The sequence below is a fragment of the Amblyraja radiata genome, chromosome 6, assembly GCF_010909765.2.
Source record: "Amblyraja radiata isolate CabotCenter1 chromosome 6, sAmbRad1.1.pri, whole genome shotgun sequence".
Classification (NCBI taxonomy): Eukaryota; Metazoa; Chordata; class Chondrichthyes; order Rajiformes; family Rajidae; genus Amblyraja; species Amblyraja radiata.
Window position 1 is genome coordinate 28,865,907 of NC_045961.1, and position 14,247 is coordinate 28,880,153.

Genomic DNA, 14,247 nt, shown 5'->3' on the forward strand with positions numbered 1-14,247 from the left:
CTTCTCAAAGCACTTCATTACAGTGGATAGAAGTATTACCAGTGGTAGTCATAGAGGCAGGTCACTGTGCTCTTCTTATTAGTACAATAGATGCTCTTTTGAAGCGGGTGGGAACATTAGACCACAGAAGCGAGAGAATGACCATATCTTGAATATTCCATTAAGTAGGTCTCTACACATCTTTCGTACTCAGCAGGTACGCCTCTGAGCCAGATGTTTTTTGTGGATTTACTCTCTTGAAGGATGCTCTGTCAGCAACCTCAGAAACAGAGGACACAGGGTCGACAGGACCTGTGGAGGCTTGTGCAGGTGCGTCATTGTTCTCCATTTTAAAGCTTGCATAGAATGTGTTCAGCTCACCTGGAAGTGATGCGCCGATGCTAACTGGTTTTGCCTTGTAGGAGGTGATGGCATGCAATCCCTGCCACAACTGTCCAACATCAGTCTACAACTCCAGCTCAGCTCAAAACTGACTCTTAGCAGTCTTTGATGGTCTTCAGGAACCCGTCTATACATGTCTTTGGGAATTTTGTATGTTTCTCTTAGATCACCTCTCTTCCTACTGAACAGAACAGAGGATGGGCCCAGTCTGCTGAACGTCTCATCATAGGACAAACTCAGGAATCAATCTGGTCACCCTCTATCATTCGTACATCCTTTGTTGTAGAAACCAGATCCATATACTGTATTCCAGGATTGATCTCACCAAGACCTTTTGTACTTGCGGCAAAACTTCTTTCTTTACTCTTGTTCTCAAGTCCTCATATCATTTGCCTCCCATTGCTTGCATATCTGTGGCGTTTTGCAATTGTTTACGTTTCCTGCTGGATTACCCTCACATTCAACTTTTCCATTAATATTCATATTAATATCCGACATAAAACTCATTGGAAACTTATTTTCATGATGGTGCTTGAATTCACGCCATTCTAATTGGTTAAAAGATGCACAGTCTCTTGTTTGAGAACATTTCCACCCGAAAGTTAATCATCTTCAAGTGTGGCTAAACAAAACTCTGCCAACCACTTCAGTTAGAATGGCTGCAATAATGGAACGCTTTATAACCTATTTGAGCAGAGGCAATGTTTTTGAAATCTCTTCGGTTCTCAAAATGTAGTTGAATGATAAAAACCTGGTTAATGCTACGTAAGGTAAAATAGGTTAATTGGAAAAAGAAACTCAATATATAGCCTTGACCTTCAGATGAACTATCCTATTCTCCACTTAATATTAGTAACATACATTCTGGCTGCATATAGCATAATGTCGAAGGCACTACACAGGAATATTATGAAACAAAACTTAAGGCACATATGGGAATACTGAAACAAATGAGAAAAAGCTTGGTCAAAAATGTAGGTTTTGAAAGGAACCTCTTAAAAAAGAGAGAACAATGGATACACAAGAAGACTTGAGAGACATCATCCCAGTTAGGGCTTAGAGACCTGAAGGCAAGGCTTCCAATTGTAGAGCAATGGATAGATAGAACAAATAGAATGGAAGTCTAGTGATCAAATAGATGAAGATTTGTTTTGTCCTTGCCTCCCAAAACATTTAATTACGACTAATATTATGTAATGGGATAAATCACTATAATATCAATTTGACACCACAATTTTGTCAACAGATGTTTGGTTATTGATACGGCTGCTACAAAACAGATTGGAGTTCACCCCCATTTTCGCATAAATATGGCACTCATTAGCTTTGCTTGGTAAAAACAGCAAAAACATCAGCTGCACAGCTACTGACACAAATGTGATGCCATGATTGCTATTATAATGAATTATTTCATTGTCTAAAATAGCAATGCCTCACATTGATGAAAATATGCAGAGAAAATGCTTGAAATGCATTAATTGACTTGCCTGTGTCAACGGCTTATTTACAATCCCTACTTCCCCTATTATTCATTTTTTAAAGAATTTTATGATGCAACTTACTAACAATGAATACATATCAAATAAAACACAACAAGCTGGAGGAACTCAGCGGGTCAGGCACCATCTGTGGTCCGAAATGTTGCCTGTCCATTCCCTCCCCAGATGCTGCCTGAGCCACTGAGTTCTTCCAGTACTTTCTATTTTCTAAAGATTCCAGCATCTGCAGTTCCTCAAGTCCCCACAGAGTTATTCTGCTTGCGTAAATAATGGAAAAAAAGGAGAGAATGCCTTCACCTATTGATTTTATCAAAATGCTTCACAAGTTTCAGACATGTGATAACACATCCCGGCCTGTTTGACGGCTATTGAAATTGAGCTGATATTATGTGGGATGGCTTTCGTGTTGGCAAAATTAGAGCAATATCTCCAAGGGTCTGAAATTCATGAAGACCAAAAGGCAGCAGTTCTATATCTTACAATGAGGCATTTGACACAACACAACACAGAAGGTAGTTGAGGCCAGTTCATTGGCTATATTTAAGAGGGAGTTAGATGTGGCCCTTGTGGCTAAAGGGATCATGGGGTATGGAGAGAAGGCAGGTACAGGATACTGAGTTGGATGATCAGCCATGATCATATTGAATGGTGGTGCAGGCTCGAAGGGCCGAATGGCCTACTCCTGCACCTATTTTCTATGTTTCTATATCTAGCCCCACACTGATCGGAACAGGTTAAATCCTGAAAAGTTAACATCAGTCTGAAGAGTCACCTATCCTTTTCCTCCAGAGATGCTGCCTGACTTGCTGAGTTACTCCAGCACTTTGTGTCTATCTTCAAGTTAAAGCAAATGTCACTCAATTGCCAGGGCTCACTTGAGTGCAAAAATCATGATGGGTAAAACTAACTATTCAGAATTTGTCGATTGCTGTCACCTTATGTCTTCCTTTCAAACCAGTACCATTTAAAGCATGAATATTGTAGGGTGCTGCCGAGAAAGCACATCCAGAATTTGTATTACCTTAATTTGTGCCTTTAGATCAGGGGTTACATCTTTATTTGGGAACCCCCCCCCCCACCACACATTAATCATGTTAAATCGGTCAAAAAACAGAGCGCTGGAAATACATCAGCAGGTTTGGCAGCATCTTTGTGTACCCAATTATATTCACCATGTTACGGCAGGGTGGTTCAGCAGTAGAGTAGCTGCCTTACAGGGGTCAAGGAAAGAGCGTTCACTTCGCAGCCCTGTTGCCACCAATCTTTCCACCACCACGCACAAGAAGACAGACACCATTGTATGCAGATGCCAAGAAGTGTGTTCGGCTCGGACTGAACAACTTCTAATCTTGTGTGTGGACTCGATGAGAAGAAGAAGAAGCTACCTTACAGAGCCAGACTCCCGGGTACGATTCTGACTACGGGTGCTGTCTGCGTGGAGTTTGTACGTTCTTCCCGTGACCTGCGTGGGTTTTCTCCGAGATCTTTGGTTTCCTCCCACACTCCAAAGACGTACAGGTTTGTAGGTTAATTGGCTTGGTATAAAAAAAATTGTCCCGAGTGTGTGTAGGGTCGTGTTAATGTGCGGGGATCGCTGGTTAGTGCAGACTCGGTGGGCCGAAGGGCCTGTTTCCATGCTGTATCTCTAAACTAAACCAAACTTAATGTGAAGATTCTGGTAGATGTGTGCAGAATCCTTCTGGCATCGCACTGATGGGCTTTTCTATCTGTGAAATGTATTGATCAAGTGAAACTCACATGACTTATCTACTACCAGGTTTCAGGTCAACAGCTTAGAACAACCGTAAAACAATTATTACAACACCTTAATATCCAAACTCCAATCATAGAAATGTGTTAATGCGCTGCTAGAAAATGCTCTTAACAGTCAATGAAAACACCTGGATCAACTTATCTGAAGAAGGTCTGAAGAAGGGTTTTGGTCCGAAACGTTGCCTATTTCCTTCGCTCCATAGATGCTGCTGCACCCGCTGAGTTTCTCCGGCTTTTTTGTGTGCCTTCGATTTTCCAGCATCTGCAGTTCCTTCTTAAACAACTTATTTCTTGCAACTCTGGATTTTTCCCCCACCCACTGTACAGGCGAAGTCAACGTTGTAAAAACCACCCTCTAAAATTCATCATAACTTCAGAGAGGTCACTCATCTAAATATAGACATCCAATTGCAGAAATCCAATGCATTTTACAATCAAAGCAGATTGTTACTTTGCAACAATCGAAATAGCATCTTAGCATCGTCCCTGCATCATTCTTCTCTGCAATGATCCTACTCGCAATGACCCCATTTACAATTCAGCCAATTTTGGATTAAAATCAACGAAAATGCAGGATAAACATTTTGGGAAATAAAAGACTAAGGAATTTAAGAGCAGAGAATCGCAGGAGATCAAATATACAATGAGATTGATTCATCACTCTGGCCTCTAGGTTTTTACTTTAAATTGTAGCATCGAGTCAAAATAACACAAAATACTATTGACTGAGCCACAGTTAGAACATTTTATCCAATCTCTGGCACTCGTCTTTAGTAACAAATGTCAAGGCCAAGCAGAAAATACAAAGGAGATTTATTAATTTCATACCAACTGTGAAAATTAAAGAAACCAGAACATGTTGTCAGAGCTATAACGACAGAGGGGAATGGAAAACAAAAATCTGGAAATCTTCAGATCAGACAGCAACATAAAACTCCGGGTTGATGACCTTTCAACAATTAAAAAATAAACAATGTTCTTTCAGATAAAAATACATGTTTTGTTTAGTTTAGAGTTACAGCGCAGAAACAGCCCATTCGGCCCACCGGGTCCGCGCCGACCAGCGATCCCCGCATATTAACACTATCCTACACCCACTAGGGACAATTTTTTTACATTAACCAAGCCAATTATCCTTCAAACCTGTACGTCTTTGGAGTGTGGGAAGGAACCGAAGATCTCGGAGAAAACCAACGCAGGTCACGGGGAGAAGGTACAAACTCCGTACAGACAGCACCCACAGACGGGATCGAACCCGGGTCTCCGGTGCTGCTTTCGCTGTAAGGGAGCAACTCTACCGCTGCGCCACCGTGCCACAAATGTTGGGAGTGAGAGTGAAGAAACAAGTACAAAACATAAGCTCTAGGACATGATGAAATACATCAAATTCCAATGGCAAGGATTACGAACAAGGCAAAAGCCGGTTATAATGGGGCAAGTAAACAAACAAGGTTTTATATGCAGCAACTCATTTAACCAAACACTTCTGTACTGGTAGGTACACAAAAATGCTGGAGAAACTCAGCGGGTGCAGCAGCATCTATGGAGCGAAGGAGATAGGTAACGTTTCGGGCCGAAACCCTTCTTCAGACCTGGTCTGAAGAAGGGTTTCGGCCCGAACGTACCTATCCTCGCCATAGCTGCTGCACCCGCTGAGTTTCTCCAGCATTTTTGTGTACCTTCGATTTTCCAGCATCTGCAGTTCCTTCTTGAACACTTCTGTACTGGTGATGCTTGGGCTGTAAAATGAGTTTATTAAACAACCTGCTCTCTAAGCTTAAATGTGGAGAGTACATATTTAAAAGTATTCAAGTTGAAATATGCCAGGGACAAAGTATGGCAAATGTAAACAATCTCTACCACGTTGTTTTTCAGTAGATGCATATTTACTGGTATCCCATAGCAAAATAGCAGCAGTAGAGCTGCTGCCTCACAGCGCCAGAGACCTGGGTTCAATCCTGAGCATGGGTGTTGTCTGTGTGGAGTTTGTACGTTCTCACCAAGTGGGTTTTCTCCCATTCCAAAGACATGTACGTTTGTAGGTTAATTGGCTTCTGTAAACTGCCCCCAGTCTGTAGTGATGGATGGTCTGCGTGTTTCCACACTGTTTCTGTAAACAAAGCTAAAACTGCTGAACATTTGGCCATCTGCACTTGCCATTATATCAGCTCCGCTACACTGTGTCAGTGGGCCCCTCTCCTAAGTTATGAAGACTCTACTGGAAGCTTTCAGTGCATCTGGATCACCGAGTGTTAGGAGGCAATTGACAATAGGTGCAGGAATAGGCCATTCGGCCCTTCGAGCCAGCACCGCCATTCACTGTGATCGTGGCTGATCATCCCCAATCAGTACCCCGTTCCTGCCTTCTCCCCATATCCCCTGACTCTGCTATCTTTAAGAGCTCTATCTGATTAACTGGGTGTTCTAGGAACTGTTGGGTCGGTGGGTTGGACCTAGGGAGTTTGATTGAACAGGGCAGGGATTGTGGAAGAAATGCAGTGCTTAGCATTCACACAATGGGGGTGGGGAGGAGGATGGGTAGTACAAAGGTAATATCTCCGATAGGGTGGGAACAAATTAATTAATGTGGAAGTAAAAAATATGCTTGGATTCTTTGTCTGTGTTATGTATAACTAATAGCAGACTGCAGGAAAGTAGTGACAAAGGATGAGAAATAGCACAGGAGGTCAAAGACAAACAACCCAAAATGGTATAAGACAGAAAGTCTCACTAAAGGTTGATGAAATAGTGCGAAATAAAGCTATTATTGACATCTTCAACAGGACACAAAGGAATTTTGTTTAAAATCGTCCAAATTACAATTCAAGCTGAATGCCAACAAATACACAAGAGCCAATGTGCCAGATATTCTGAGTTTTGCTATGATATTAACTATAACTGACTGTTCAGCTGGTAGAGGTGAGGCCTTGCCTCAAATTTGTGGGTATGCATCGTGCAACATCAGATTCACAGGGACAAATCTGTCATTAGGCTCCATCCAACCCCATCGTGACCTGAAAGATTCAAGATCCCACCGATTTTAAATGAGGATTGAATAGCAAAGATTTAGGGGGCAAAATACTTTTTAAAAAATGCTTTAATTACAATTTTTTCAATATTTTAAGTGATTGTCTTTCTTGCCAACTGCACGTTTTAAAAAAGGTATTTTTCAGTTTTAAAAAAAAATGTCTTCAATTGTTGTGGATTATTTTAAACTATTAAACAGCAATGATAATTTTCCAGTCTACAAAGGCCCTGTCCAGGCTTTGCCAACTGCCAAAGGCAACCTCGAGGCTGGATCTTCTTGCTGCAGAGTTTAGAGTTTATTGTCACGTGTACCGAGGTACAGTGAAAGGTTTTTGTTGCGTGCTAACCAGTCAGCCGATACATGATTACAATTGAGCCATTTACAGTCTCTATATACATGATGAGTAAAGCCAGGATGTTTAGGCGCTAAAAATCTCTGAAATAGGCAGGCAAAAAGGCATAATAAAATTACAAAAAAGGCACAAAAAAGGCGTTCATTGACAAAAAAAGGCATAAAAAGGCACGTATTTCCACCACCAAAATATGGTTAAAAATGTTAATATAAAGGTATACTACATTAAATGACCAAAGTTGCCTGGTTGCACATATTTTCTAGCATTTATTTTCAAATTATCTGGTGTTAAACTATACCGTCTGTCAGACAGAATATGCTTCAGTTGTGAAAAACTTATTTCTACCACAGCTGAGGTCACTGGTGCATACCTGAATAACTGCACACGTGACGGTGGTTTGAGGAAGATTTTCTTGACATTGGAAACTAGGCGATCGACATTTGGAAGCTACGTATGTGCTTGGCAATTCTATGAAATCCTTGAGCTAAGCACGTCAAATGCAACATTATGGGGAATAAAACTTTAAGAGCACAAGCAGCTTTTTTCATGTACGGACCTGCATCAGTCATAAACAGAAGAACATTCTCATGTTTTATACCTTCTGGCCAAAGTACAACAAGTGAAGATGTAAACAACTGAGCAATAGTTGAGCTGTTTGACTTCTCCAATACTTCCGATGTCAACAAATAGTCGTTTGATGGTTGACCTGCCTCCAGTGTACCAATGACCACATTGGCAACATATCTCCCCACAACATCAGTTGTCCCATCTATTGAGATCCATATTTTGTTGCATGCAACTTCACCCCTAATTTTCTGCACAACAATGTTGAAGTTGCTGTCAACATAATTTTTCCGTAATGATGACTTGGCATATGTTCCTCTGTGTATTTCTCTAAAAAAACCTGAGAGATTTGTTTTCCAATTTCCACAGTGTAATTCCAGCATCAATGAATGCCTTGTACAGATCACTCGAAAACTCAGATTTGCGACTGGAGCCAGCAGTAAATGTAGTGAGGAGACAAGCTTGGGTATTTCGCTTGGGTAATCTACACCCCAGCGGTATCAACATTGACTGCTCTAATTTTAGATAGCCCTCTTCTTCTCCCTCCTCCCCCTCACCCTTCCCAGCTCTCCTTCTGGTCCTACTGTCTCCGCCTCTTCCTTTCTTTTACACGCCCCACCCCCCACAGCAGTCTGAAGAAGGGTCTCGACCCGAATCTTTTCCTTCGAAGATGGACACAAAATGCAGGGGTAACACAACGGGACAGGCAGCATTTCTGGACAGAAGGAATGGGTGATGCTCCGGGTCGAGACCCTTCTTCAGACTGATGTCAGGGGAGAGGGAGATACGTAGATAAGGAAGTGTTGGTGTGAAAGCAGGACAAAGGGGATGGTGATCAAGGAAAATTTAGAATAGAAACATAGAAAATAGCTGAAGGAGTAGGCCATTCAACCCTTTGAACAAGCACCACCATTCAATATGATCATGGCTCATCATCCAAAATCAGTGCCCTGTTCCTGCTTTTTCCCCTATCCTTTGATTCCGTTAGCCCTAAGAGTTAAATCTAATTCTCTCTTGAAAAGCTTTGTTAGCTTGGAGAAGGTAACAACAAGGGTGCTGACTTAAGGGCCTGTCCCACTTCCACGTCCTAATTCATGACCTTTTTTACTCATAGACATTTTTCATCATGCCAGAAAAACGCCCCGACCTACTTGATGCCACGAGCACCATCGACTAGCATCACGGCCTGTACGACCTACCTACGACCTCGTGACGACCATGCTGCGAGTATGAGTCGAGGGCAAACTCGGCAGAGGTCGGGAATTAGGTCGTGAAAGCGGGACAGGCCCTTAAGGCTTTAACGCAACTGGTTACTTCTGATGAAGAAACATATTTCCTTGAATATTGAGTAAATTCAAATCAAAAGAATATTATTCAGTCAAAATGACAAATTATAATCATAGTGGGTACCATCAATTCTCCAATAAACTGAATGTGACTAAATAGTTTACAATTTAATGGTATTGCTAGATCAACAACATAGATTAATTTATTTGAACTAAATTACTGTCTTAATTTAGGTAACATCTTTTCTTTATTGCAAATTAAACTAACCTCATTGTGCTCACGTTTTTCATTTATTCCAAGTAATTTGAGGCACCTCACGATTTTTTGTTAAAAGAAAAGGCAATCCCCAAAACCTAGTACTGAATTTGCTATTATTTACATGCAGGCTCCCGATGTATTTTCGTATCCATAAAGGAAACCAGTGCAGAGGCCAACCAATGGGGTAGCAAAACAGCTGGCAACCTGCCAAGCGAGAGCATCTTCAAACAGCAATGAATGGCATTTCTCAAGGTCCAGGTTAGAGTCTGATGATTGAAGCTCACGATATGCTCGGCTTATTTAAAGCACGCAAAAACTCCTGGCAAGAGTAATCCAGTGAGAAACTGTAAACCTTTAACCGACAATGCAGCTGCTGTTGGCATTCCCAATATGCAATCCATCCAAACTTAATTCAAGGGAATGTGCAAATATAGAAGTGGACATACTATTTCTGCACATTTAGTTATGGAAATAAAACTGCTATCACATGGTGCAAGATTCTCATTTTACTCAACATATCCAGCTCCAGCAGTGGATTTCCTGTTTTATTGATGGATTTATTAGTTCTACATGCTCAAATTAAATATTTTAACTCTTACACCCACCACCTTCCAAAGTTATCAGCAGCTGAAATTGAAAGAAAAATATAAATTTGAGATAGTTGCAGTGGTTTTATTTTTATAGTATCTTGATCACATATGTGACATTACATCATGGTTTATTTTTGGTTCAACTGAGTCTAGGCTACAGACAAAAACGTAGTTTCATAATATGTCGTTTATTTTTAATTACTTGAGGTCAACACCACAGCTTCCTTTCAAATGACGAGTATTTTTATGTAAAGTTTCTCCTCCTGACAGCTTGTATCAAGTTTTTGACCACTTGATGTGAGGAAAAATGTAATAGCAAAGCAACTCATGTTGAAAAACAAAATAGGAAGGTTGAATTTTAGAAAACAAAAACTCTCAGTGTTAATGAATTGCAATGTTTTATTATTTCACTCTACCTCATGGGTTTGATGCTAGAAAGCTCACATTTTCGGTACAAACTAATGAATTAGTAAATTTCATCAGTACATTTTCTTTTACAAAAATTCGTGAGGTGCCTCAAATTACTTGGAATAAATGAAAAATGTGAGCACAAGTAACTTGCCTGAGGTTAGGTTAATTTGCAATATAGAAAAGATGTTACCTAAATGAATCGGCCTGTCCCACTTAAGGGCCTGCACCACTTTTCCAGAGTTATTCACAATTTCTCCTGAGTTATTCACAAATTCTCCCGAGTTTTCAAACTCGCAGAATGTTCGTAAAGAGTCCGTAGGAGGCTGTAGGAGTCCGTAGATATGTTGTAGCGGCTCGTTATGCCAGCCGTAGGTACTCGGCGCTATTTCTTTACTCGTGGACATTTTTTATCATGCTGAAAAAAAGGTCCCGACTTACCTGATGCCCTGAGTACCTACGGCTGGCATAACGAGCCGGTACAATATATCCACGGACTCCTACGGCTTCCTACAGACTCGTTACGAACATTCTGCAAGTTTGAAAACTCGGGAGAATTCGTGAATAACTTAGGAGAATTCGTGAATAACTCGGGAAAGTGGGACAGGCCTTTTAGGCGATTTTTCAGGCGACTGCCGGTGACTGTCAAGAGTGGTACACACACACATTGCTTCCTTCACCAGCCCGTTATGCAGGCAGGGGACAGGGCAAGCGGGGGGAGCGCTGTCTGACTTTTTTTTTTGGTGTGTGCAAATGTTGGTTTAGGTGTCTCTCGGTGTGTCTGGTGTGGGGGGTGGTGGGGGGGGGGGGGGGGAGGGGAAACTGCTTTTCGGTCGCCTCCTTGACGGAGAGGCGACTTTTTCCATGTCACCTCCCTCGCGGCCTAACTTGGATTGGAGCGGAGCGACCTTCCCGGAGCTTCAGCAGTGGGCGCAGCGTGGACTTTTCCATTGCGGAGCCGGGCTAACCCTTGCCAGGGGTCGCCAAAGAGGAGTGCTCCGAATGCTGCCCTGGTGACTTTGGCATCATGGGGCTGTCGTCTGCGGAGCTTCTAGCCGCGGGCATGGTGTGGACTCACCATCCGGAGTCTGGGATCCCTTGCCGGGGTACGCCGGAGAAGAGCTCCGACCGCCGGCCTGTGGCCTATAACATCCTGAAGCCGCGGTCTCCGGTAGGAACGTGGCCGATTCGAGCACTCCAAGCCGCGTGTGTTCGACCATCCCGACGTCGGAGTTTTGATCATCCCGACAAGAGGGCCTGTACATCCGGCCGTCCGTATCGGCGACTAGGGAGGGTTGATGGCCCCGACCACGGATGAACAGAGGCGGACTGACTGAACTTTGCTGCATCTTCGTTGGTGGATGTGACGAATAAATTTGACTTTGACTGAAGTTCACACGGTGCAAAGCCAATGCGATACAGACACACACCGCGATGCACAGGAAGGTTGGCCCTGTAAGTAAGACGGTGAGAGCACAGTGTACGGGAAGGGTCACATAAGTCCTTTAAAAGAGATGGGGGGGGGGGGGGAGAAGGGGAGAGAAGGAGTGGAGGGGGGGGAGTGGAGACAACTTTTAAGAAGCCAGAGATACACGGCTGTGAAGCTCGGCGGTCATTCACATTATTGGTCGGTTATCCTTGGTTCTGAAAACTACTGCTTATGTTTTTTTTCCCAATGAGCCAATGAAATTCACCGGACAGCACCGGCTACAACCTACGAGAACCTACGACCTCCTGGCGACCCACTACCACTGCACCTACGGCACGAGAATTCTCGCTACTCTCCATGGCGGCTTCATTCTGGTCGGCGTTAATTTTCAACATGTTGAAAAATTTGCGGTGACCATAATAAGGCCGTGACTGGTTCCCAGAATGCGGGAACTCCTCACGACCATGAAGGCGATTACCCGGCAACCACCCGCGAATATGTGGCGACCGCATAGTCTCCTGCAGTCGCCTAAAATATCGTCTAAGTGGGACAGGCCCATAAGACAGTAATTTAGTTCAAATAAATTAATGTAAGTTGTTGATCTAGCAATACCATTAAATTGTAAACTATTTAGTCACACATCAGCTATTTAGTTTATTGGAGAGTTGATCGTACCCACTATGATTATAATTTGTCATTTTGACCGAATAATATTCTTTAGATTTGAATTTACTCAATATTTAAGGAAATGTATACAATTTCTAAGCATATTTTTCTTCATCAGAAGTGTTAAAGCCTTAGTCAGCACCATTCTTTAGCCCCCAGTGGCCATTTGTTATGTTGAATTAGAAGAAATAATGAATTTTAGAGGATGAATAGCAGTGTCTAGTGCCACCACTGTCATTCAGCGAGTCACGACTACAATATTAACATTGACTTCTCTAATTTAAAGTAACCTTTGCTTTTCCCCTCTCTCCTTCCCTCCCCTTCCCCTGAACAGTCTGATGTCTCCGAGTAAATTTTATCTCTGTTGGCTTTGTTGTTACCTTCTCCCAGCTAACAATGATCTGGTCTCTTTTCAAGAGAGTTAGATTTAACTCTTAGAGCTAACGGAATCAAGTGATCGGGGGAAAAAGCAGGAATTTGGATTTTGGATGATAGAAACATAGAAAGTAGGTGCAGGAGGAGGCCATTCGGCCCTTCGAGCCAGCAACTCCATTCATTGTGATCATGGCTGATCGTCCCCAATCAATAACCCATGCCTGCCTTCTCCCCATATCCCTTGATTCCACTAGCCCCTAGAGCTCTATCTAACTCAGCACGATGAGCCATGATAATATTGAATGGTAGTGCTGGCTCAAAGGGTCGTATAGCCTATTTTCTATGTTTCTATTCCACTTTTTCCTTGATCATTAAAAATCATCAAAAAATGATTCAAATGAATTAAAGGTCTCTCCATTTCAACCAGAGAATAAAACAAACGGGAACACGAATCTGATGGACAGCAGGAACCTTTGTAGATCATGGGGACTGAACTTTAACTTTTGATTTTGCATTTTTGGGGTAGATGTTGAATTTGTCCTGCTTACTCATAGGGATATATCTCAGCCAGCCTATGTCACCTCTACATGTCAACGTCACAGGGCTATTGCACTCTCAATACACTTTTATTTATTTTTTTAAAGTGAAAATTATGACACTATCCTGTGATCCTTTGTCCATCATCACAAAGCAAATTCTCTGCAAGTGAAATAATATTGCCATTAGCTCATAGCATCTACAAACTGCAGCATTCAATGAACCATAAAACTTGTTCTGGTAATTGTGGCCTACATAACTCACTCTGTGTTGTGTAATGGTTCTCTTTCGTCATGTCATCCTCAGCATCATCATACATCCTGTAGGCTATCTGTCTGTTGGCAGTCTCCAGGCGATCTATGTAGAAATAAAAACTTTTTACTTCAATAATGCTAAAGTACTATTTGTGATAAGATATTGCAGAACAGACATAGAAACAGAAAATAGGTGCCGGAGTAGGCCATTAGACCCTTTGGGCCAGCACCACCATTCAATATGATCATGGCTGATCATCCATAATCAGTGCCGTTCCTGCTTTTTCCCCATATATCCCATGATTCCGTTAGCCCCAAGAGCTATATCTAAAGCCCCTGACCCACTTCCCGAGTTACTCACGAATTCTCCTGAGTTTTCCCCTTGATTCAAACTCGGAGATGCCAGCCGCAGGTACTCGGGGCTATTTTTTTTACTCGTGGACATTTTTCAACATGCTGAAAAAACGTCCCGACTTCCCTGATGCCCCGAGTACCTACGGCTGCCATTACGGGCCGCTACAAAATATCTATGGACTGCTGCGGCCTCCTACGGACATTCCCGAGTTTGACTCAAGGGGAAAACTCGGGAGAATTCGTGAGTAACTCAGGAAAGTGGGACAGGGGCTTTACTCCCTCTCTAATACATCCAGTGAATTGGCCTCCACTGCCTTCTGTGGCAGAGAATTCCACAGATTCACAACTCTCTGGGTGAAAAGGTTTTTCTTCATCTCAGTCCTAAATGGGGAAAAACGTTTTCAAGTAATAAACTGATCAAGGCATACAAAAGTTTGCTCTTCATAGCAATTCTACTTCCAATAAAATTTCCAGAAGTCCTGTCGCAAAGAA

The 14,247-nt window shown here is 42.4% G+C and overlaps 1 protein-coding gene across 1 annotated transcript in view; it reads right to left on the reverse strand.

The window, feature by feature from the left end:
• The window catches only part of amotl1 (angiomotin like 1), a 112,359-nt gene that overhangs the window by 23,217 nt on the left and 74,895 nt on the right, over nt 1-14,247 (reverse strand). Inside the window, 1 exon segment of the mRNA XM_033022402.1 lies at nt 13,412-13,504. Coding sequence (XP_032878293.1) covers nt 13,412-13,504 — 93 coding nt within the window.